The following is a 25,626-nucleotide window of genomic DNA, read 5'->3' as shown; positions in this document are numbered from 1 at the left end:
AGATTTAACAGAGGAGACAATTATCACTCAGAAAATTATCTGCAGTTGTGGAGAAGAGGCCTAAGAGGTCTTTTCATTAATGGCAAAATAATGCTGGCTATTTGTTATACAAGAGGATCCTTATGAGTCCAGATATGAATTTAATCGATAGAGATTATTAAGCAAAATATCATAATTACTGAATAAGCGGAGCAGTTTCAGTTGCAGCTCAGAGCACTGGTAAACACTGTCCTTTCTGTTTTTTTAACAAAGACCCCCAAGTTTAAGTCCTTGTACTAATTGTCTTGTTAACTGTGCGGGTGTGTTTTGAGGCTCCTCCTCCCCCTCTTCTCCTCTGTTCCTGTATCCTCACCTCTTCCTCTCCTCTCCTCCTCTGGCCCGGGGCCGGGGTAGCTCTCTTCTCGCTATGACTAATGATGTTCTTTCAGTCTCAAGGTTTTAGCAGGATAATTATATTAACCCTTGTCCTCTGGCTGATCCCAGCTCAGCTCCTCTTCCCCAGGCATCCTCCCCTTCACGGTCTCACTGGAATTAGATGCACACACACACACACACACAAACGTGTATACAGGAACTCACATTATAGATGTACACCAATGTGTGTTATGTATAAGCATGGGTGTCTATGTCTGTAGGTGTGTGGGCCTGTGCATGAGCAAGTTTTGGTGACTTTTAGGAGACTTTTCCTGAACAAGTTTATCCTCGCAATGAGAGGACATGCAGCTAAGAGAATGGGATCACATTAAATTGTGTTTGTGTGAAAAATGAAGGTGCATGGGTGAAGATGGGTGAAGGCCCGCGGGTGCGGCTTTGCAAATGTGTTGCCGTGTTAATTTATGATAGCATGTATTCACACATTGGAGGTTCAGAAGTGCGTTGTGTCTCTGAAGTTCATATGGCGGACATATTGTCTCAGGGAGAAGGGGTGTATTTGGTTCTGCGCACAACAAAAGTTTTTAATTTTAATACACACACACACACACACACACACACACACACACCCCACTATGGCCTCGGGGGGTGTGAAGACTCTGTGGGGGGGCCTCATAGCAGGAAGAACCTCCCACCAAACCCCATGACGTTCCAGAGTTTCTGTCTCTTCATCACTTTTTCATTCCTCCCTTCACCTCCCGTCTTCTTTCACATCTTAACAAAGAGGATGTATAATAAATAACCCCCCCCCACACACACACACACACACACACACACACACACACACACATCTTAACTAAGAGGATGTATAATAACACCCCCCCCTTCACATCTTAACTAAGACGACGTATAATAACCCCCCCCCTCAACTTGCACCCAATTTCCTCTCTCCCTAGGTGTTAGTCTGCACTGTAGTGTTCATTAAAACACATTGAGCAGCGGTAAGCACTCTGCGGGGAGGTTCCGCTCTAATATCCAGCACAGTTACACAGTGATCTCAGGACCGTCGGGGCTTTAGATGGAGAGAGGCCAGAAACTCTTTAGCAGGAAGGAGCCATAAGATGCCGTGACATGGCTGCATCCGTAAGAACGCCGTCAGCTGTTCTGCGTTTTCATGCTGCATCATACTGCATGAATATTACAATGCTGGCGTGCAGAGTCTTAAATTACCACCCGCCAGGTGTCAAATGCCGGTAAAATATGTCTTGTGTAGATGAATTAATAAGGGTCAGTCATCACAGTGGTCAGTGATGTTTGACAGTGCATCTATTTATGGGCGATAATATTCAGCATATGTTATTATATGTTTTTTTAGACGGATAAAGGCACATTTTTTTGCAGTTCCAAAGGCAAACAAGAGATAAAAACCTTTTATATGCAAATACATAGATTTAATTTTGTATTGTTGCATATGTCTGCATTGTATTTAATTAAGAAAAGAACATTTTCAGATTATCAGTAATAAATCAGAGATTTATATATTTGTTTATGCACTGACTTATTTTTTATGTTGTAGTTTCCAGCAGCTATAACTTGTAGATACAGATGTAGATAAGTGATAGATCGCAGGTGAGTTTGTGCCGAAACAAACTATATATTTGGGGCTCAGAACTTACACAAAGGCAAATATAAATCTACATCCAAAATGTATTAAAATTGACTCATCAAGTTAAGTCTAATTAAAGTAACAGATCCATTAGTTTAAAGTGTTATTAGAGCGGTTTATATTACAGATTTTATAAATTATAAAGTTATCAGGAAAGGTTAAACTTTTGTTGAAATGATCTCCAAGTAGAAATATAAAGTAAAATTGTATTGCCAGAGTGCAGTGTTTTTTGCTGCACGGTGCTTAATTTGTTATTTATATTTTGACAATGAATGAGCCAGCTGTGTTTTTCATGCAGTGCTAAACATGATCCTTATGATATTACACTTAATTGATAACATTACAAGACAATTACACACAGGCCAAAAAACTAACAATGACAAGGATATGTTATTATATTTTATTTCATATAAAAGGCAATGTTTTTGCAACCTTATTTTCAAACAGATAAAGGCACAAAAAAGTCTCAACTGTCTATAGTCCTGTGATGCTCACACAAGATGGAATCGTCCACACGTTGTCACTGTCAGTCGACGTACAAAGGATTATTTAAAAGTAAATCAGATGCACAATAAACCACAAATAAATCAACATAGAGCTACTTAGTTGCAGCTGATTTGTTTACTAATATAAACAGTAATATAATCAGTAATTAAAGGGACAGCAAATATTAAGAAGTCACACGATCTCAGCTAAATAAATACAGGGAACCATATCCCGAAGATGCTTAAAAACAAGACTTACAACTGGTTAGGTGAACGAGAAAGTTATTTACAAATCGTGTCTCATGCTCATACACAGAGTATCACTGGAAACAGCCAGGGTGACAAAATCCTTTGAAAGCTGCATATTAATCACCCCTGCAGTTTGAAAGGCCAGCAAAAACTGAAAATTTCACACAGCTGGCATGTAACCCACACCTGAACTGTTCCAGTATATAGATCTCTCTCTCTCTCTCTCTCATACACTCACACACACACAGTTTCTGCTGCACTCATGAGAACTGTCCTCTGAGGTCTGGACTGGAGAACAGGATGTGCCCAGGCTCTGATATTTAGTTATTTAGTCCTGTGCATACAGTACATACTTCAGAGAGCAGGTAGCCTAAAGTGGGCCCGACTATGTCTGCTGCTCTTAACACGACCCGATCCGACCAATCAGAGGGCTGCTCTTAGCTCTGAACGTCAGCACGCAATAGCCGGTGTCCTGTGTAAATAATTTACTCATACGCTTAGTCTCACACAGACTCTCTCTCTCTCTCTCTCCCGTTCTCTGTCTTTCTATCTCTAAATCCATCTCTCCATCTCATGCATGATCCCAAAACTAAAAGAAACAGTATTTAACACAGAGCAAACTGTGCTAATATAATGAATCATCCCACATGCACACCAGGGAGATCACACATCCACATGCACTGCATAGTAAAAACACACGCACACACTTTCTCTCTCTCACACACGCACACAACAAACACATGGTGTGGATTTCAAAGACGATCAAGGTCATTACTGCGCTTTGAATAATTTAAGATTTCTTTTTGGTGGACATTTAACAAAAAATTCACAGTATATATTTAGTGAGTGCATGTATTTGTGTGTGTATGTGTGTGTGCGTGTGATTGTGTGCTTGTGAGTGTGTGCATGTTACCAGTGTACGGACGACGGTTGATCTATGAGCCGTGCAGTTTAAAGTTGTTCTATTAGTGTAAAGTACAGTTTTACTGTCACTGCATAAATTTCAATCCAGAGGTGCAGTTAAATCAAAGCAGTTAAGTGTTAAACTTTGCATGTTAAAAGCAGTTGACAGTGAAAACCATGGTTACTGGAGGAGAGGGGAAACCTCCTGCACCGCTGCACTTGTCTGGGAGCCACATGACATGTAGCATGGCCACACATTTTAAACAACATCAATCTAATTTGTCCGTGGAAGGACAAGCACTTAAGACCAGTGTTTCCCATAGAATTGATTCAGTCTGTGGCGGCCGTGCAGGAACTGCACTTATATGTAGTTCGCTCTCACCTGCAAAAGAGGCCGAGTGACCGGTACACAGAATAGAGACTGAAAGAGAAGTTCTAGCGTGTGAGAGAACTGCAGAGAATGCCCCTCACAGCTAAGCACAGAGCTGCAGCAGAAACCATGAGGTTTCACGGTCCGCGTAGATGTTAAAAACTTTATGTGCGACAGCATGTGCGTGCAAGAGGGAGAGACCACGCGAGCATGACACAAAAGCACTGCAGACAGTTCTACAAGGAAGCAACGGAGGAAAAACACTATCGATGAGATTTCTTACAATTTAATTTATCCAATCCGTGACTAAAAACCATGATTATATCCGATCCTTGACTTTTGAGATCCATTGCACCGCTAGTGTATTTTAGATAAGATTGGAGAGCTCAAACACGCAGTCCCTCAGGCCTGTCCTCTCCTCCTTTAGATGCTCCAGTAATGTTTCCTTCCTGATGTGGATCTTGGGAGGGGCCCGAAAAAAAAGGAAAACTGGGAGATTTAAAATATTTGAGGGCTTTTAGCATTAACAACTATCATTAAATATGACAGATGAGTTTGGGTGGAGTGATCAGTTAAAAAAAAAGAAAATGTCATCATTACTGTTATTAATGTGAGAGTGAACTATCGGGGGCATGAAAAAGAAGCACAGTGTAATTCCTACTCACCACATGATTGCATGGGAGGTCAGTTATAGATTACCTGTTTAGTCTAGAGGGAGAGAGAGGGAGCGCACATGTGAGAGGGAGGATGGATGGTGGGTAGAAAAAAAAGAGAAGGTGAGGTGGGCTCGTGAGGAGAGGAGAGGGAACGTTTGAAGAGACTCTTGCTGCTCCGCTGCTACGGGAGGTTGCACTCGAGGAAAATCGATCCTCTCCCTTCAGAGAAAGAAATTTATGAAGCTGGAACATAAACGCAGTCATGTCCAATTAGCTGCTCTGAATTTACGAGGCGAGGCGAGGAGAGGAAGTGGGAGGGGATGTGGTGATAAAGACTTCAGCAGAAGCCAATAAGGCGTGCTGCTGATCAATGATCCCGGCATCACGCAACTCCCACTCCTCGCTTGGTCACTGCGCACCGTTATGCTTCCACAGAAAATAGTTCAATCGCCTAGTTAAAGTTACATCTTCTCCTTCTCCCTCATGGAAAACAAAGAATCTATGAATATGCGAATATATTTCATTTGAAAGTTTAGAGAGAAGACACAGGATTTCACCAACTTCATTAAAAAGTCCATTCTCAGTTTTAATGTGCTGGAGGCTCCGAGTTTCCACATCACACTTATGTAAGTTGAACACTTAGACTTTCAAAGTAGTTGCAACATCACAAAAACCCTGCTCATATTGAATGCGTGTTTAAATTTAGATTTAAGGTGAGCACAGGGAAATCCCCTTCAGCAGATGAATTTTAACACACCACCGAGTGTCGCACACTATACGAACAGTACTTTGAAAAAGCACTTCAAGAGGGCATGCTTTCAAAAATAAAAAATAAATAGATTTTATTTTTCAATAGAAAAAATTACATCATTAATTCTCCTCAGAACATTCGCACAGGTAGGTTGTTCCAGTTTATCTGCCTCAGTGTTTTCTGTCTACATATGATCCCAGACTGACTCCTGTGGGACTCTTGTGTTTGGAGATAGTTCTTTACGACTCTGGCTGTATATGTTTGAGGGGTGAATATGAATCTAAACATCTGAGGTGGCTACAACTTTTGCTGAGCACTGCACGTTAAACAGTTAACAGAACAGAGTAAAGTCTACATATGATATCATTAAGCAAAATATGTTTTTTTAAATGGACAGACAACAAATTACAATGGAAGACATTATTAAATGTTTTAAATCAAGTCTTCAATCAAAAAATCATATATTACAGAATTCACAAATACAAGGCTAACTGTAGGGTTATTGTATTGTATTATAGTTTCCTGTCCATCTCCAACTTTATCATCCCCGTGTCCAACAAGTTCTGTTTCTATTCAACCAATTTCTATACTAATTTAAATTTGAAAAGGGCAAATCTGTTAAACCATGCAACACGAGATCTCATGCATGGCAGCAAATTCAGTATTATTAAATGTTGTATAATAATGATTAGGCTCCTGCAGGTTAGGTTCAGGATGGCTTTTGTTGAAAGCCAGTTTGTGGAAACCTCACAGGGAGGGCTCTGTATGCAAACACCCATCTCTGGTGTCAAACTCCATGGACATCGCACACTCTACAATCCACCTCAGCCACCTCTCTATGTTTTTCTGTAAACATGGTCCAAGCAGCAATTAAGTTGTTCAACACTCATTGGGAAAATGAATGAGTTTTAAATCAAAGTAATTTCTAGGGGGCAGGGTAGATTTTATTCATCCCCAGCATGTGCACGCGGACCTGCATATCATCAGTCAGTCCTGGTTTGGGTGTTTTCTTTCTCTCTCTGACAAAAGCGCTGACACTCATTACCCATTAGGCTCTCACTCTAACTGTGACTTGTTTAGACTGGTTGTGTTCTTTGTGGTACCAAGAGAGCAAGTTGCTGTGAGGACCAAACGGGCCTTCTCAGTGATGGCTGATCGAACGCAGAGTGGGAAGAGGAGAGAGAGCTCCTCCTGGGTCAGAGCTGCATTGATGCATTCTGTCATCCCAGGTTAGAGCACGTCAGCGCAGACCCTCCTCCTGCTCCTCCTCCGAGCCTCACCACCGTAGTCAGCGAGGCAGCCAGACTGTCAGGGCTTTGACACAGCTGCCCTACTCCCTGCTGCACTGACTGCTCAGCCCCCCCACACTCTCCATGCCCCGCTATCTTCTCCTCCACCCGCTCCTCTCAAACACATGTCCACAACCCAATTTACGCAGCACACTCCTCGGTGAGCACTGGTGCAACGGGCAGTAGCTAAAGAGGTAAAAGGGGTAAAAGCTGCACAGATAAACAGAACGGGGAAAAACAGAGAGATGGAGAGATGGAGAGAGGAAGAGCAAAGGCAAAGATCGGAGGACTGGAACGGTTACACTAGATAGAATTTGGGAGCAAACCGAAAAAAAAATACAGGGGGAGGAGAGTGCAAAAGAGAAAATAAGAGAGAGGGAGTGATAGCTGTGTCCCCGGAGAGGAATAGAGGCATAGGCGTCGACTACCGTATAGAGACAGATAAAGCCCCATTAACTGCTGCTTCCAGCTGCTTTCTCAGGCTCTGCCACCACATGACTCCCCCTTGATGTTTGTTTATCTTTCTTCTTATTTATTCCCCTAATTGCTGCATCGCTGCTGTCTAAAACAGGCAATCGTGCTATCATTAAAGACACACTGCCGACATGACTTCACAGAGACAGGCTGCAGGGAGAACGGACAGACAGAGACACATAGTCGGCCGAGCCTCGACACCGAAACAGATATTTTATCTGCCGTTTAGATAATTGCCACGGGTCATTAGATCCAAAAGATGGCGAGAGCTTACAGACGTGTAGCTAACACATGTATGATGTTACTGTACAAGATCTTACATGTACCAGCAGTTTTTTCAAACACTTACTTTTATACCCAATGGATTTGTCTCATCTTTTGGAGGAAACTGGAATATTTTAGTGGCAACATCTTTTCTGTAAACACAAAATGACGTCTTGCTTCACTCAGAAGTCGTAAAAAGGTGTTCGTAGTGAAAGTTAAAAACCATGTTTATGAGTAAGTATAGAAAAACGGAAGGTGTTTCTGGTGAGGTTGACAAAGACCGCACTAGTTCTCCAACCTTGATCAAATGCTTGAGTTACTTAAACATTATCATAAAATCTTGCTTTATTTACTATAAGTGGATATTTTATCACAAGAAAAAGGAAGAATAAATAAAACACTGTCACTTAATGTTTTGAGCACTATTTTCCATGGGCAGTTTGCAAATGAAGCATGAGTTCTTTGAAAACTGTTGCTCATTTAGAAATAATCCTACCTTCCAAGAGACAGTGATGCTAAACTAAATCATTATTGGAGTAATGTTTTCCTCCGAACAGTATTTTAGAGGAAATGATAAACACTAATTGAACTTTTGCAATTCAGCTGGTGATTCACATCTGATCAGGAATGATTCATTAATAAATGATTAGTAAGCAGAATTCATCATAAGTGACAGAGATCAAAGTAAAGATTATGGCAGGGGCAAGGGTTAGAACTATCGCCTCACAGCAAGATGGTTCTTGGTTTGAATCCTGGTTGGGTCAGGGCCTTTCTGTGTGGAGTTTGCCTGTTCTCCCTGTGACTGCAGGAGTTTTGGTATTAGGTTATTAGAGACTTTACATTGTCCGTAGTTGTGAACGGTTGTTAGTCTCTGGAACTGCGCTACGCTGACGACCTTTCGTCCAACGTCTGATGGGATTGGCTCCAGCCAGTTTAACAGTCCTGTCTCGATTAACAATCTACTGTAAAGTCAATAATTAAAATAATAAGCCTTTGGTTTGTGTGGCTATGCTGTAAATTGTTGTTTACTGCCCGTAGCAGTCGACACAATGTCGCTTCCAGCAGAACTCTGGCACCTGTATCATGAAAACACACCTGCTGTTACCACAGGTGTTGCCAGTTCTGTAACCAGTGGTCAGGATTATATCTTTAAAAAGAGTTTTCTTGTAAACATATAATTTCGTTTGCATTCAGTGTTTTTCACGTAAACAGATTCTGTGTTTCTCTCAGGTATGACAAATGTGCTGAAGGCATGTCCTTCCTCATCAGTCATCTTTTCCTTTATTGTTGAAACACACATTGTTTACATCCATCTTAATTAGCCAGCAGTCTTAATCCTCACCGCGTTTGCTGCCACATAGCTGCCTGTCTTGGCACATTATCGCCACCTGTCTGTCAGTGGATCACTGTGAAATCATCGGGGAAACATGTTCCATGTCATTTGCACCCACTCATAAAAAAACATTTACGGTAACAGTCTGATAAACACAAGTATTGACCCATAATTACAGCAGCTAAATAAAACACACCTTGTGTGTGTGGTTTCTGATGCAGACTGGAATGTATTTGTATCCCTTATTTTCTTCCCTTTTCTGAGACTCTCTCTCTCGTGCTCTTCTTTGTCTCGCCCTTCTTTGCTCACCTTCTCTCATTTCATCCCTCTCGCTCTCTCCCTCTAAGTAAACAGACAGGGCTGTGATGGATCCAGCTGTCCCGTCTTAACTTCCTTCAGCTCAGAGCTGCTACTCCCACTTTGATGACTCTGCAGTGAATGCAGACATCTTGCACATTAACATATGATTGTGCCCATGTATTATTTGTGTGTGGTGGGACTGAGGAGAGGGATCGGGGAAAATCCCAGTGCAAGCTGTCACCCGAAAGAGAGAGAGCAAAAGAGGCATAGCACTTGAAAAGTCAGTGTCACATCAGTCATGTGGAAGGAGTGCAAGGCCAGAAAGTAGTCTTGGTCTTTGTGGGCTGTTCTGTGTGGCGGGAGTCGGAAAAAGCAGGTCAAGAGGATAAAGTGTCTGCAAAGATTCGACCGGCAAGACGGTGCAACTCAAAACTAATGATTAAAGTAGCCGAGGATTTAGTTAATATTAGCTCATTGATATTTCACTGTGGTGACTTTGAGATGCATCTAGACATGCAGGCTTTAATGTCAGGGTATCTCAGATAATTGACAAGAGGAAGGCCATTTCCTCTGCTAAGCTGCAGCCATTAGGCCTGCAAGACGCAAACTGCACTATACCTAGACAATCACTCTGTTCTTCAGTATTGATTTTAAACTACAACTTCTAGTCGCACTCAGCGGCGCTTCCACTTTTAAGATGAGACAGATAAGATTTATCACTGAAGATGCAGGAGATGAGAAGCAGTGATATGTTCAGCGCTGTCAGTCACTCAGCGCAGGCATTAGTCACCGGGCCTCTGCTTCCCTGATCTGTTGTCTGTCATCGGCGCTCTCAGAGAAATGCATCACAATCACACCGAAGCAGGAAAACATGCACGCTCACACACCTGTCTCATTTCGCACACACTCGCTCCCGCGAACGCACGCAGTTTTTTCTCCATGAAAAAGAGATGTTCAATTTCCCTCCTTGCTAAGTGGACAGCTCGTGTCCTTCAGGAAGAATGCAGGAAACAAGGCCTTGCCGGTATATGCATTCTCCCTGGCACATCCTGTCAGCTCGTCTGTGTGATCAGAGAGAAACGTGGGTAATTTATAGGACTGAGAGCAACAGTGTGATATCACACACAACTCACCGTGATCAACCGTCTCCATTTTTGTCCTGTGAAGATTACCGGGTGTTTCTTACTTCCAGCCATTGTTATTCTGTATGTAAAGTAAATGCTGTGAAAGTAGGGTTGCCGCTGACAGGCTGACAGCATAAACCAAAATAAAATTTAAAAAAGAGAAAAACTGATGAGAAAGCACAGATTAGTGTGAGGAAGGAAGATTGAAGCAGTCATCTCTCCAGAATACAGGGGCCATTCTTTGAATATTTGATGCAGACGGATAGCTGTTCACTCCAGTGGAACAAACTGGATTGGAGTCCAGTCGCTCATCTGGAAAAGGCTGTAATTTAAAGTCGTGGCTGCCGAGTGTCCTTAAGATCCTCATTTCCTTCCCGGCAGAACTCCAACCTCTGGATCAGCGCACCTGGGCCCTGCCCCCGTGTACTCAGATAGGTTTATGCATGCGAGGGAGCTAATACATAAACACACACTCAAAGGCACTTCATCTTCACAGGCAGTAATTGTAAACTAAAGTGGTAGCATTGGGTAGATAGCGAGTAAATGCGTTACCAAGAATCATGGACCCACAATATTTTTAGAGCGTGTGTTCATTTCTGTTTTTAGCAAACACCCTGCTGAGTGCTCTCCAGAATTATTTAGAAAGTGGAAACACAGATAGCAAAATTTGCATGTCCCTTATTTTCAAATGGATGAAAACTAAATAAAATATTAAACCAAAAAGATAAAAATGTACTTGTTGTGTAAGGATCATAAAACCCTGAAAATATAATGATAAAGCAACCAAGCAGCAACTAATGATTTGTTTTGTTATCAATTTATAGGTTGATTAATAGTTTCTATAAATGTATAAATTTAAAGTAATGGTGAAAGAAAATAATACAATTTCCTGGAGCTGAGGGTTTTATTCACTCACAGTCCAGAACCCAAATATATTTACTTTTCTATCATAGATGATGAAGAAACGCAGAAAACATCATCTTTGAAATAATCTTTGAATAGATTTTTAACATATATGATTTCTGCCAAACGACTGATCAGGTAATCAACAGCTTCAAATCTACATTTAGTCGATCAATTCTGTTGTCTATTTTCACATTTTGTAAAAACAGTTTGATTCATTGCTGTTACTCTACTCAGCCAGACTGTAAAGAGTAAAGCTTCCATCATCAAATGCCACGGAATCAGATGGACTGGCAACTGAACAAACTCCACACATCAAAGTAGAAATGGATGCTGAAGCTTTGCCAGGGACTTCAGAGAGAAATACGTTGGAGCCAAAGCAGACACTTAACACTGTAAACTTAACATTGTAACTGTGATATTTTGCTCAATATAAATGTGTTTCTAAGTGTGTTTCAACTCTCATGCATTATACAGCCATAACACTAATGCAATACTACATAAACGCAGATAAAGTACACTCACACGGGTACAAAGAAATCTACTGTCTACATTTTCTTTTAGTTATACATATGTAATTTACAGTTTCCGCTCAGTGAACAAAAATTACGTTCAATGCACTTTTTTCGTTATTATAAAATCTATAATCTTAATCTCGTTTTACATCTATTACCATCATGCAATTTACTCACAAGATGTATGATCCCTGTCTGAGTGTCAGACCTTCAATAGTCAATACTTGCAGTTGTTCTGACTCCCACCAGTCGGTTTGAGGCCTTTCGTATGAGAGGGGAAACATCTCAAAAACCTCTGGAAAGCCAAGTTACCTCAATGAAACACCTTCTGGATGACAGAGAATCTTCACTGATCTATTTGCTTTTGTCTTGTATAACAATTGCTCCTATATCGTGCATCTTTATGTGGGAAATGTGGGACACACCCACGTTTTTGTCACCTCACATGTGTTACCTTTCTTTTCTCCTCTGTTTTAAGGTGTAAGTGTAACCTCCATGCCTCCCTGTGCCTGCTGCAAGAAGGGAACCTCCAGTGCCAGTGTGAACACAACACCACAGGCCAGGACTGCCAGCGCTGCAAGAAGGGCTTCAAAGCCAAGTCCTGGAAGGCCGGTTCCTACCTGCCGGTGCCCAACGGAACCCCCAACACCTGTACGTACCCAGAATATATTCATCTGCTCCTACTGTGTTCATCCAACTCCTCAATCTGACTCACACACGGAAATACTGCTAAATCCTTTTCGACACATTCACTATGGGCTGCTTTACCTTTAAGTACAACATGTCTTTCAAACCAAAGACATGCTCTACACATTACAGATTTGAGGATGATTTATTCCACATGTCAAGGAAAAGTTTGACATTTTGAAAAACACTTTCTTGTTGATAAAGAGAAGTTTATAATACCACTCACATGTTTGTACGGTTGAAGCTCCAGCAAGCAGCTGGGTCGCTGAGCTTATCGCACAAAGACTGGGGACAGTGGAAAAGAGCTAGCCTGCTTTAGTTGCAATACAATCAAATTTGCCAGTGAACACCTCTACTGCTCCCTTCCAAATCTCAGTTCTTCCTGAGATTTCTGCTGCTTGTCTGGCAACTGCTTCGAGCCAAGAAATGAGAAACGATCTAGTAGATAATCCCACGGAAAACAGCAATTTGTGGTGCCTACGCTTTTATACAAATGAAACAAATGTGATATAATGCGTTAATTTATGAGCTTTATAGATGCTAGTGGGCAGGTTATCTCACTGTAAGAAAATCTAATGGTAACTTTAGAGCAACAGTGTCCATTTCCCCTAGTTTTCAGTCCTTGTGCTAAGCTAATCTTAACAGTTGCTCACATGGGAGTGGTATCAATCTTTTAACAAGTTTACGTAATCTATTGTTCATATAAAAATATTAATTAGTCCAGCCTCAAGAATGTGATAGGACATTATCAGCTGATGAAATCTGCAGAGTGATACATTGGTCGGGCTTTAGTTTGGACCCATTAGTCTTATTCTATTAGAGTATCTTGTTATTCAATGTTGGATCAGCAATAGCTCCAGTACCACAGTTCTGTGCTGATTGGAAGCTATAGAGTAAAGACTGGTCTAAATCATACTTTAGCTCCCTGCATGGGCAGTAAACTGGTCTGAGGGAGACACGTGACTCTGACAAGAGAAAAACTGTGATGGCCGTGAACAGTGGCATCATGATGAGCCAATGGGAACAACTTATTCTCACAGTGACAATGTTATTCATTTAATTATTCATATTCTCTTTAATCTATTATTCTACTCTAGTTTTTGTAAGTGTGACGAACTGAGTCTCTCTTGTGACTACAATAAAATTGTTTTTATTGATTTATTTAAAATCAGCGGTGACATCATATTTTTGTTTGGGATTTCTCATCACATTGAGGTCTGTAAAACGGTCCTGGAAAGGGACAGAGAAGAAAAGACAGGAGACGGTGATCTGTCTGTGTTGTCGTCACCTCACCAGTGCAGAGAGCAGATCAGACTTCTGTAACAGCGGGGGAGTGCGTGGGGGGGAAATCCTCTTGGAGAGTGAAGCCAGCTACAGTAGCTAGCTATGATAAAATAATAATCTAGGGCAGCCACTCCCTAGTTTTTCTCCTTTAAAAAAAAGGAGACATACACTCAGACACACACACAGGCAGATATGCACACTAACGCACACCTGTACCTGCACACTCACTGCAGAGAATGGCTCTATTGTCAGCCCTTTCTTTTTTCATCGTGCTGTTGTTTCAAGCCCACTTCTAATGGCACTGACACACACCTTCAGAGCCCATCACCACCCTTTTAAAGTCCTGAATCCCATTAGTGGAATTTAAAAATTAAAATGTTTGCAACTTTCTCGGTTGAAATATTCCACAAAATGGCCATGGCTCATGAAACAGTTTGGTCTCTGCAGATTGCATTATGCATGCCAAGCTAAGCTAACTATAAATACAATCGGGGAAAAATATGCAAGACAGGCAAAAAGTTTTGATTCAGGCGCCTCAGAGTGGTAGCTGGCGCTCTCTTAAAACATACATATATGATGAGGACCTCCAAATGTGCGGGTTTGGTAAGAAGTTACAGGTTAAATAAGAGGCGGTGCACACCCAGTAATTACTCCAGCACATTGGCAGGTGGTCTACAACAAGCCAATATTTTTGCAGAACAGCTCTTAAGCTCTCTCTGCCACCTCAGTCTGATGAATGAGACAGAGTCAAGTCTTTAGGCAAATTGAATGCATAAATAAACAAGTTCTCATCTCCTCTTCCTTTTCCTATTCTCTTTCAGGTACGATTGCTGGCTCCCCCTCCGGTTCTAGTAAGTAATAATGCAAAGCGAAGCAGAAGAGGTGGTATTCCACTCTCTCTCTCTCTCTATCTTGTCTCTCTCCCCTTTGTTGCATTTGTTTTTGAACTTTACGTTTTAACCCCTACCGCGCCTCCTGTGCGTCTCCTAAACTCCCCCTCTCTGCTGTGATGTTCAGCTGACTCTCTAGTCAGTCATTTTTCTTTTCCTCAGTCTGTTCTCGCAGCGCTACAGCTTGGGCCCTGTGTTCTTCATTATTAATAGGCCTCTCCGTCGCCATGTCCTTTCATCACAGCACATCACACTAACCTGCGCAGGAGGAATTCTTCCACAGTTGTGCTTTTCCTTATTGAGACTAAGGACAGTGGTGTTGATGGATTAAAGAAAAGGCGGATGAGAGACGGTTGGGTGGTGGACGGAGCGGCAAAGATGCAGAAAGAGAGAGGAATGAGAGAGAGAAGGATGTGGGCATATGTTAGTGTGGTGTAATGCAGTGTGATTCCGGGTGAAGAGCTCGGGGAGGCAGGAATAAAAGGGAATTTGATTAGGGATTCTCTCTGTGGAGAGGCTCTCAGCCTCCGAGCTGTTAGACAGAAACGATCGGCAAAGTGGCAACATCAACCCTGACAGCACTGGGCTTTTCTCCACATGGCCCACCAGTAAAAGGCTGATGCATGGACAGACTCAGCAATTGGACTGCACTGCAGAGTTCTGCTTTTAAAAGGTCTCCTCTCACAATTAAATACAATTGTGCAGTTGTCTGTAAAAGATAGTGGGTCGGTTTATCCAAGAAGGATTTTGCTAATGGAATGATAATTCTTGTAGTTGTAGTTGTTTGTGTTTCAGGTTACTACAGATTTAGTGTCTGTTTTTTGATACAGATTTCTACCTGTGTTGTTAAATATAAACTTCATGTTAGATATTTACTGTTCCTGAAGATGAGGCAGAGGGTGAAGCTGAAGGTGAAACACAGGATGGGGCTGAAGGTGAACCAGAGAGCACCACCAGCATCTCAGAAGGTGAACGGCTCCAAGCTGTTTCCCATGAGCCCTTTGGAGCCCCTCAGGAAGGTGCGGAAAAGTAGCTTAGCAAGAGGTAGAATGCATCAAATTAGATTTGCTTCATACCGTACCAGATTTTTTACCCTACTGCAGTAGAATTATGACCCAGTAGGGCTGGGCGATAAAAGGACCTCGATCACAGAGAATTACCAGAACATTGATGATAAACTGTTGGAACGATTTGGAAGTGGTTTAGATTTCTGAAGCTGGATAAACAGCAGAGAGACAACTGCACGATATCTTCATTTGCCAAAACAAAACCTTTTCCACTATTCGAAAAGGTAACAACATCTTACAGAGCACCAAAAGAGACAAAGTCTACCCGAGATCAACCAGCCAGCTCAATAACAGGACTCTTATGGTGGATGAGCATTCATTAAAATCCCTGCAGCTAATCTAAAAGATTAGAACAAACCAAGTGTGTGACCTGTCTGCCTTTTCAGTTACTACTCCCATAAGATAAAAATGTATATTTTAGTGAATTGAGTTATTACATATTAATAACGTGAATATAACTCCTAGCTTGAAATTAAAAGGTACCCTGCAGTTTTCGTGAAAAAATTATGTTTTACTCCTTCCTCATTAAGGATGTTTAAAATATAAATGGCTATAATATAATTATTAATTTAATATGAAGAACAATTTTGTAATACAATCGTTCTTGTATCACCCAGCCCTATTTGACAACTGTAGTTACTTTGTAGATAAAGATTTTACACACTGCAGAAATACAAAGTCATTTTTGTCTATTAGTAGTCTGGTCTAGTTCAATAAAATGTTGGTTTTCTGGTGAGGAGTTAGAGAGACAACTTATACCACTCTCATGTCCATTAAATATAAGCTTTGCCGAACACCCAGCAGCTGTTGAAAAAAGATTAGAACAAACCAAGTGTGTTAAGCAGTTTTGTTACAATTGGACAGAGAGTTGGGCCAACTTCCCATCGCTGTACTAAGCTAAGCTAATCAGCATCTGGCTGGAGCCTTATATTTAATGGACAGACATGTAAGTGGTATAAATCCTACTTTTGGAAAGAAAGCCAATAAGCATATGTCCTCATATTTCCCTCTATTCATTTAAACTAGTTTGCTTAAATAGGTTGGAATAATCAAACTAGACTTGAGTTAACGAGACTGAGACTTGACTGAGACTGTTTTGTGTTTTTATGTGCAATGCAAGACATAACCTTGTGCGTAAAGTGTGTGTGTGTGTGTGTGTGAGAAATATATATAATCATTTATCATAAAGTATGAAAACTCTATATGAAAAGAGGCCATTATAGCTCTGTATTTTTATAAAAAATACGAAGTCTTATGGTGATGAATATATTGTAAATTGCAGGACTTTTCCTCTGCTGAAGTGTTTTTGCAGTCCGGTATTTCACCCAAATAAGTAGTGAAAAACTTTTTTTTACCACAACTGAACGGATGATACAGTGACACTGAACTGGACACTTGAAAATTCGAATGCGTGCGCCTGTGCTCATTGACGCTGACAGCCAGTGCGTTTTTTGTCTGTGTATACATCATACATAATTCATCCAGCAACTTACTGGAGGTCTTCTGACGTACATGGGCTGTTTCCTTGGCCGTACATGTCTCTGATGGTAAAGTCAGATGTGGGCTGTCCCGTCTTGAGAGTGTGGGCATCAAACTATATGAACATTCAGACTTTATTTGTTCTGACTGACTGACTTTAATGCAGCCTGGGATGGATGTGAACAGATTCTGTCAGCTGCTTGAATGTACAGTAAAGTGGTCCTCAAACCCCAGAATGCTAAATTTAAACCTGCCATCTTGGTAGGCAGCGAACCTCATGTTCCACCACAAAAGCACTTAAGACGTGGGAGGATTTCGGCAACGCTGTGATGTCGTCAAACTTTTTTTTCTCCTGAAGGAAATCCATTAAGGGCGTTTGCTGAACAGCACAGCACTTTTGTCATTTGGCTGACATCAGTAGGGAAAGTCAAAGAATTCACTGATTAGCTGTGATTTAGGAGGGGCTGAAAGAAGCTTTAATGCTGTATAAACATCTCCTCCTTAAGCTTTTTAAAGTCTGTTGTGAAGAACACAAACGTTACAGAACATCACATTTACATTTATGTTTCTTTGCAGATATAATATGATCATTTAAGTATTATCTTACACCCATTATAGAGCTAGATCAATCAGATTTCTTCTGTTGGGTGCTTAATCTTTCGATTTTCAAATTACCACCAAATCATGAAACAGAAAAATCATGTGAGACCCATAGGTCAACATTTAAAACAAGACATTTGTGCAACAAAAGATGATCTGAGTGCAGACACACAGTTCTGGGGAGGCGCATAGCAGCGGCGATTTGAGGAGGGGCAGGGTTTTGAGGAAGATATTACACAATTTGAATGCAAAATGAAAAAGTAATGCTCTCAAAATGAAAGACCACGCTCTTGTATAAGGATAAGAAAGAAATGCCATAGATCATACTCATGTAGCTGTATTTGTGCCTCTTTTATCTCAAATTTAGGGTATTTTGCTTGAACCTGACCCTGATGTGAGCAAACCCTTGTTATCTGTGTACGTGTGTATGTGTAAATTTGTGGTCGGCATATGGTGCAGTTCAGTGAAATCCATAAATCATCCTCATCCCCTTCTTTTCCTCCCGGGGATCTGAGGTCTTAGGTTCCATTCTCACAGAGTGGCTGCCACTACTGTTTGTACATGCACACACTGTCTCACACACGCACACGCACACACGCACACGCACACACACACACACACACACACACACATTCTTATGCTTAGTGGACACTCATTGGCATAATGCTTTCCCTAGCCCCTTACCCTAACCCCAAACCAAGTCTTAACCCTTAAACAGTCCATTGAAAAAGTGGGGACCGGTCAAAATGTCCTCACTTTCCCAAAATGTCCTCGCTCTATATGGTCTATGCTTAAAATGGTCCTAAAGTATAAGTACAAGTACACACACACACACACTTCCGTGAGTGCAGTGCAAACCCAGCTCCCAATGACATTTAAGTAGACTCTAGCTAACAATTCAAACTGGGCCAAAGCAATAACAAATGGAGTGCCGCTCAGTTGCAATCTTCTGTCCAAACCCGAATGAGCCCAAGAGCAAACTTACAGAGTTCGACCTGAACTCAACAGGCATTCTGCATTTTGTGTAAAACACGCGCCCCGAGCCCCATTTTCTCCCCAATTACAGGCACGGGCAGGGTGATTCGAACCTGAATATCATTTCAAAGTTTGTCTTTGAACCCAGCACGGCCGGGGTCAGGTTTCCACACTTTAATAAGAAATGCCATAGGTGTTTTTATAGCAGCAGAAAAGCAGCGATCCACTGTTGCGAGAACACAGGTTTTGCACAGACGTGCTTAAAGTATTTGAGCCCTGTAATCAACTTTTTTAAAATGTACTTTATTCTCTAAACTGCTTTCAAAGATGCATTTGAAGTTTTAAATATTACAGCAGCACATGTAAAGAGGGTGTTGACTTCATCAGTGAACTGTGTACAAGAGTGTTAAAGCAGCCTGGGATTAGATTTTTCTATTTTTCATCCACATTAGGTTGGTTATATAAAATCATAATTTTCAGCAGCTTTTCCAGGAACACAAAATGCAAATCTCAGCTTAGAGTTTTTTACTGTGTAATTTCACACTAAATATCAATGATAAGATTTTTGACTGCGGTCTGTGTCGCCCAAGCAGATGCAACTGGATAAACATCACAACATCGTACAGGTTGGACTTCATGTCATAGTAATCGCAATGCTTTGTCATGTCCCTGCCCCAGTTAAATCAGTGAGCATGCTCAGATGAGGATTAGCGATCTGTTGGCGAGAGAGTCTGATCCACAGAGTCTGCCGCCCATTGGTCAGCTGGACAGATGGGCGTTTGGCGAGTAGGGGGAGGGGAGGTCAGAGGAACCAAATCCTAAAACCCGGTCATCTGCCTATCCAGCCGCCGTGACCCCACATGACCCCGCTTCATCTTTTCATCCAAAATCAGATCCCAGAGCTGCAGAAGCGCTGAAGACACACAGGGTCACACACTCACGCACACACAGACACTGATAAGCGTATGCAAACTCACATGCACTAATGATGTACTTGCACTACATCGACCACAATCTTATCCATGCACCACCTTCATCTCACTCCCGTCTGTGGAAATGCTTGCATTTTGATGAAGCTTGGACTTGGCCTTAGACTGAGAGTGATTGGATCATGTCTGGAAAATCATGTGACATATTAATAACATCCATGCTATCACTCAGCCCGCCGTCATTAGGTTGATCTGGAAAACTGGTTAACCGGTCCTGAATCTCAATGCCTTCATTAGTGTGGATCTAAATCAATGTCACACGCTCTGGTAATAAATGATGAGTATGCTCAGACTGACAGGTAGAATTAAATATTATTGTTATAATGTCTCTGGCTATATTATTCAAGCAACAAATTATCTCATATGCAAATGCATTTTGGTGGAAGACATTTTAAAATGGGTCTGAGCGGAGAGTGCGCATTAACTGAAACTGTATGCCCGCTTGAGTGAGTGTGTGTGTGTGTGTGTGTGTGTGTGTGTGTGTGTGTGTGTGTGTGCCTGTGTGTGTGCCAGAGAGTGTGTCATGAGACAGTGAGTCCATCTGTACAGACAGACAGGCAAATGTTAGAGGATTACGTAATGAGCTTACACTGATGATGCATTGCGTGAGAGAGTGATGGCGCTGTTGCATGGCTGAAAATGACACTAAGACCTTGCCCTCTGCATATTTTATTATTTTACAGTCTGAGTCCAATGCTTTCAGCGGCTCGGTTAGTGGACACTCACATGTCAGATCTCTAAATCCTCACCATCATTTTGATCTAAGTGAACACTTAGAGACTTAAACTAGGTAGTATGGGACAGTAATGTGATTTAGACATGACAGAGGGCCATAGGACACTGATTGTTAGAAGTATGTCAACTTTACTGCTTATATTGATGATGTAGAGCTTTAAAAAGTAATTATACTTGTGCCCCAAACCCCTGCATAGCATGAGATTAAAGTAAAATCCCACTTTTCGATGTCTGGTCAAAGCTTTCTCCATCACTGCTAAAATATATATATAACTTACAAAGCAGGTGGAAAACCCACTGTTGTTTAGGGAACAGAATTATTTGTTGACACTTGTTTGGATGTGGAGTGAGCTCGATGATACTCGTTCTGTCAGAAAGTGTTTTTGTTGCGGCTGTGGTGTGATAATGCAGCATGTAGTCTGTCTTGTTACATCATATTTTATAGGTAAGAATTGTGGATCTGGAAATCCTAATTTTCATTTACTGTAGACATTTCCCGGCAGTGAAATATCAAAATTAACTGGACACCATACATTTATTCATGGTGCAACACATTGTGGGGTGCAGCTAAAAGGCTGACTGTGCAGCATTACAATTGTGTATTTTCTCTCGTTAACTAAATGTTGAATAAAAATGTGGCCACCAAACCGTTCTAGATTTATATTAGTGAAAACACTGTGATGCTTAGTAAGGACATCAGAACAGCGTAAACAGGGAACATTTGTTTAATGTATTCATATTATGTCGTGGATTTATTATACCAGTGCACACTGTGAAATTTATAGATGAGTAATTGTTGTGAAGGTGCAAGAAGCACATTAACATTATTTGTCAGTGTTCATCTCATCTCTCAGATTTAGACATGTAAAAATGTACGTGCAAGTATCCATGCACAATATTGTGAGTGTAAAACAGTAATACACAATGACAAACACTGTGCGATTCCTTCTCACAACCATATTAACAATACTCACACCTTTAACAGTCGCAATGTTTTACAGAAGAAAACACCCAACATTTTTCCAGCAGTGAAAGGGTTGTGGAACAGCTTTTTGAGTTTAGCCTATCTCAGCAGTGTGAAATCACACTTTCATTTTGTGTTCTCACTTCTGTGTGTATGAAAGTGCATACTTGTGTGTGTGTATGTGTACATTTGAAGGGGGAAAAAAATAAAAGGAAACTAGGCTTTCTTTGGATAAACAATCTGAGGCAGCATCTCTTATGCTAATTTCTAAGCCCGCTCATTCCTCATTGCATTTACATTCTCTGTCCTCATACTGATGCAACAGACACCGGAGCACCGGTGGCAGAAAGCAGAGATACAGGGTGCTCAGCCCTGCTAGAGACATTGTGTTACCCACCAGCCCTTTGTCTGAGCCTTCACTGGCACCCATGGGAGAACCTGACACACTTCTTGTTGCAACAGAGTTTCTCCCTCCTTCGGCAGCCACTCCATCAGAGGAGCACAGAGTTTTCTTGACACCAGAAGAGTTCACACCTTCAGAAACAATCCCCAAACACTCGCATCTGTCTCACCCTGTCCCAAAGGAGTCTGCACATCATGCAGTTTTTTGTTAATCGTCGCCATCATCCAATCACAGCAGAGCTCATCCTCCATCCCCAGACTCACACAAGTCGAGTCAAAACTGAGGGAAAACACTCCCATGGGGAGAGAGGTGGTACTGCACACCCACAGCTTTAGCTGACAGTACATATAGAGTGTAGCCCCCAGAAAATAGAATAATCTCATTTAGAATCAGGAGATCATTTTCATTTCCAGCCAGCGTGATGGTTTTTATGGTGTTGAACTCTTCTGAAATGGACAATTTTCAGGAGGTTTGAGTCGCTAACATGCTCTTGTATACAAGCTATAATCATTTTACGCTGCCCGGCATCATATTGCATGTCAGAAACACTTTTTCAATTGATATAGTGACTGTGAAATCTTGTTAATGTGGGTGAGTGAGAGAGAGAGAGGCAGTTTGAGGCTGCAGAGAGAAACCAGAGGGTGTGTGAGCACTGGCAATGGAGGGTTTGTGAACGTCTGAGTTCAGTTGACATAGTCTTTCCATCAGTCAGAGACAATGAGGGGATTGTGTAGCAGCAGAGAGATGAAAAGATATGAAGAGGTAACACGAGAGACAGAATCAGGACTAAGCCCAAAACATTCTCCAGAATTTAACTTCTAATGCAAACTGCGGCACATTACAAAACTACGTTGTTCGGGGGCAGCATTAATATATCAAGTGTCAGGATATAAATAAAATGATTGCATGTTGTTTGAGGTCATTTTCTGCTGGTTTAGGCGCGGTGCCAACCTGCCAGCGAGGGAGCAGATAAAGAGCTCCATCACTGTCAAGGTTTACTAAGCCCAACAGACTCTCACACACACCCTTCCTTCAGTCAGTGTAGAGCCACGGGAACCCCGAATGCTCAGGTTTCCAGAGTCTGATGTCAGACGGTTCGGGCTGAGCTGACTGAGATTAATGCCAAGAACAGTTCGAATCACTCCTGCCCCCGAGGCAGCATGGATTACTGAGATTAAATGCATTTATGTTCACTGCTGTGCTACATCAGCCTTTGAAACAACTGTTATTCAGAATCCTGCTTTCCCACTAGAGCTTTTTCAGCCAGCGTGTGTATACACGTGTGTCGGTGTGTGTGTGTGCAGCCATGACAGATGTGTGAGAGTGTGGGTCTAGTGGGGCGGGGGTAGACGAGAGTAGAGGTGGGTAGGGGTTACTTTGATGAGATATAATGATGGCATGATGCCAGTTGTGTGAAATGGTCCAGGGTGCTGTGAGAACAGCTGCTGGCATCCTGTCTCACTGGAGCCCCAGGGAGGGGGAGGGATGAAGGGGAGAGAGTGGGCGGGAGATAGCCTGAAGGGGGACGCTCCGCAGGGGATCAGGATGCTTGCAGGATGCCCCTCTCTGAAGATGAGCAACTGTAGAAGTACATCGCCTGTGCAAAAATACCTCAAGGGGAAACACAGATGGAATCATGCAGCACTGTAGTCTCTAGCGATCTGGTAATCATTCGTCCCTCAATGACGTGCATGGTGTGGTCGCTTTGTGCGATTGGTTATCTGTATCTTTACTCTCCCTGCGAGGAGGCTTGTGGTATTTCGATTTGTTGCAGTAAAGGTAAAAGGTAGAGGAGGCTTAATACATAAACTGAACCAGTTTCACATCTCTTCTTCTTCCACTCGTGCACACTGTTGCTCTAAAAAAACGATGCAAAGGATCCTGGGAATGACATAAAGCCCTCTGGGAAAGTGGAGCATACAAAGAAAAGGGGAAAGGACGGAGAAAAAGCTGAGCAGGAGATAATTAAAAATGTAGTAAAAGCAGTATATGTGCGTGCAGTTGTTTCTAGTTCTGATACGAGATTTTTTTCTATGAGTGTATCACCAGGAGAAACATTAAATCTCCACGTGAAGACATACACCCTTGAGCAGAGGTTACTGTATCATAATTCTGTATCATAATGTCTATAGCATCCAGTGAATATTAAAATTTGGGGTAAATAGAAAACCAAAAATTAAGTTGCAGACAGATCCCCTTTGTCTATTACGAATGGGAACAAAGAAAAAAGCTCAAGCAAAAAAAAGTCAGAAAATTCCATGACATTCAGATAAAAGGAAGTGCATGTCATTTCTTTCACACCCAGAGTGAAAGTGATGAAGGAGTTTCTCATGCCTCCTTTTACTCTCACAGCTTTTTCCCAAGCCCGGGGCTGATGCCCCTGATGGAGCAATCCACATATCTGACAGAGAGAGTGAGAGAGAGAAAGTAAGAGGAAAGGAAAACAAGTTCTCAGGGAAGACGGGAGGAGAGAAGAATGGCAGACGATATCAGTAATCTTTACCCACCGACTGCAGTATCAGCCTCACTATTAGGGGGCCTATTGTTCAGGTTGCTGAGGGAAGAGCACGTAAAATATCTCTTACGATATCTGTTCTTGTTTTGTTAATGATGACTGTGGTGTGATAGCGGTCCAACACGCCTGAGTAATATACTCACGAGACTCATGGCCACAAAAGAATAACGTCATCTTTGCAGACGGAGACAGGAAGGAGGAGAAAACTAGACAGAATGACGTGTTTCTTTCATCAAGTTCCTGTAGACTTATATACTGTAGTTTACTTATGGTGCTTGACAGCTTGAAGTGAAAATCCTAAAAATTGAAAAGAGACAGAAATGTATCTGTCAGTTGAACTCTGAGACATTGTTTGAAGCTGAAGAGCAAGAAATAAAATTAAAAAAAACACATAATAGGTAAGAAGAGAGAATTTTAAATGATCACGAGATGTTTTCTCTTCCTCCATCAATGATGATGGTGGTGTTTCAGTCTCCCACATGTCTGAGGAGCAAGTACATGAGACACATGGTCACAAAACAACATCCTCATCTGTGCACGGGCAAGAAATGAAGGAGTGGGAGGAGGAGAAAAGAAAAGCTGAGCGCAAAGGTATCTCATGTGGTTGTTATCTTAATCAAATTTATCTTGTTTATTTGCTTGTTATGTCAAAGACAATTATGGTTTTTTCAGTCTCCCGCAAATTTGAGCGACACATACACAGGACTCATGGCCACAGAACTACACACTCATCTGAGCACGATGAGAAAAGAGCGGAGGTGAAAGAAGCTGAAAGAAAAGGTATCTCTTTAGTATATAGTGTACTGGTGGTTGTAGCTAACACTAGTTAATGGTAGTTGTAGGAATATATGAAGTAGTTAAAACTTCAACTTGAAGCAAAAAATGAGTTCCAGAAGACAAAAAACTCTCTCCTCCATAACTCTTTCACACAAAATTTGTGAAAATTATTAGAAACTTTGCTGTCTTTCCAGTGTGGCATCTTGCATGATACCAAGAAAAAACAAAATTTGCAGTTGCGAGTTGTTTTCAAGATGTAAAAGACAATATCCATTATGGCTATTTACGTGCCAAAGTGCAGAAGTTCAATGCACGTCATAGTGCCCTGCAGGAAAAAGATGCAGCAAGAGCATCTAGACTCCCAAAGTAAAGAAGAAGAAATTAGCGAGTTCATATGGGTGTCAGTAACAGCGCCTATAAGATGCTTATTTGCTATTTAATGATATTTGTGGTGTTTCAGTCTCCCACAAGTCTGAAGGATATGTACATGAGACATATGGTCACAAAAGAACCTCATCTCACCATGGGGAGGAAAAGGAGGAAGAGGAGAAAGAAACAAAAGCTGAAAAGAAAGGTATATTCTCTATATGTAGTCAAGGCAAAGTTT

The 25,626-nt window shown here is 41.6% G+C and overlaps 1 protein-coding gene across 1 annotated transcript in view; it reads left to right on the top strand.

Moving 5' to 3' along the window:
• Nucleotides 1-25,626, top strand: part of LOC117771558 (netrin-G2) — a 66,904-nt gene that overhangs the window by 26,677 nt on the left and 14,601 nt on the right. The window contains exons 4-5 of the mRNA XM_034602056.1: nt 12,133-12,305; nt 14,447-14,476. Of these exons, the coding sequence (XP_034457947.1) occupies nt 12,133-12,305; nt 14,447-14,476 (203 nt within the window). The remainder of the gene's footprint in view (nt 1-12,132; nt 12,306-14,446; nt 14,477-25,626) is intronic.

The sequence above is a fragment of the Hippoglossus hippoglossus genome, chromosome 12 (assembly GCF_009819705.1).
Source record: "Hippoglossus hippoglossus isolate fHipHip1 chromosome 12, fHipHip1.pri, whole genome shotgun sequence".
Lineage (NCBI taxonomy): Eukaryota > Metazoa > Chordata > Actinopteri > Pleuronectiformes > Pleuronectidae > Hippoglossus > Hippoglossus hippoglossus.
This window is presented reverse-complemented; position numbering and strand designations above follow the sequence as displayed.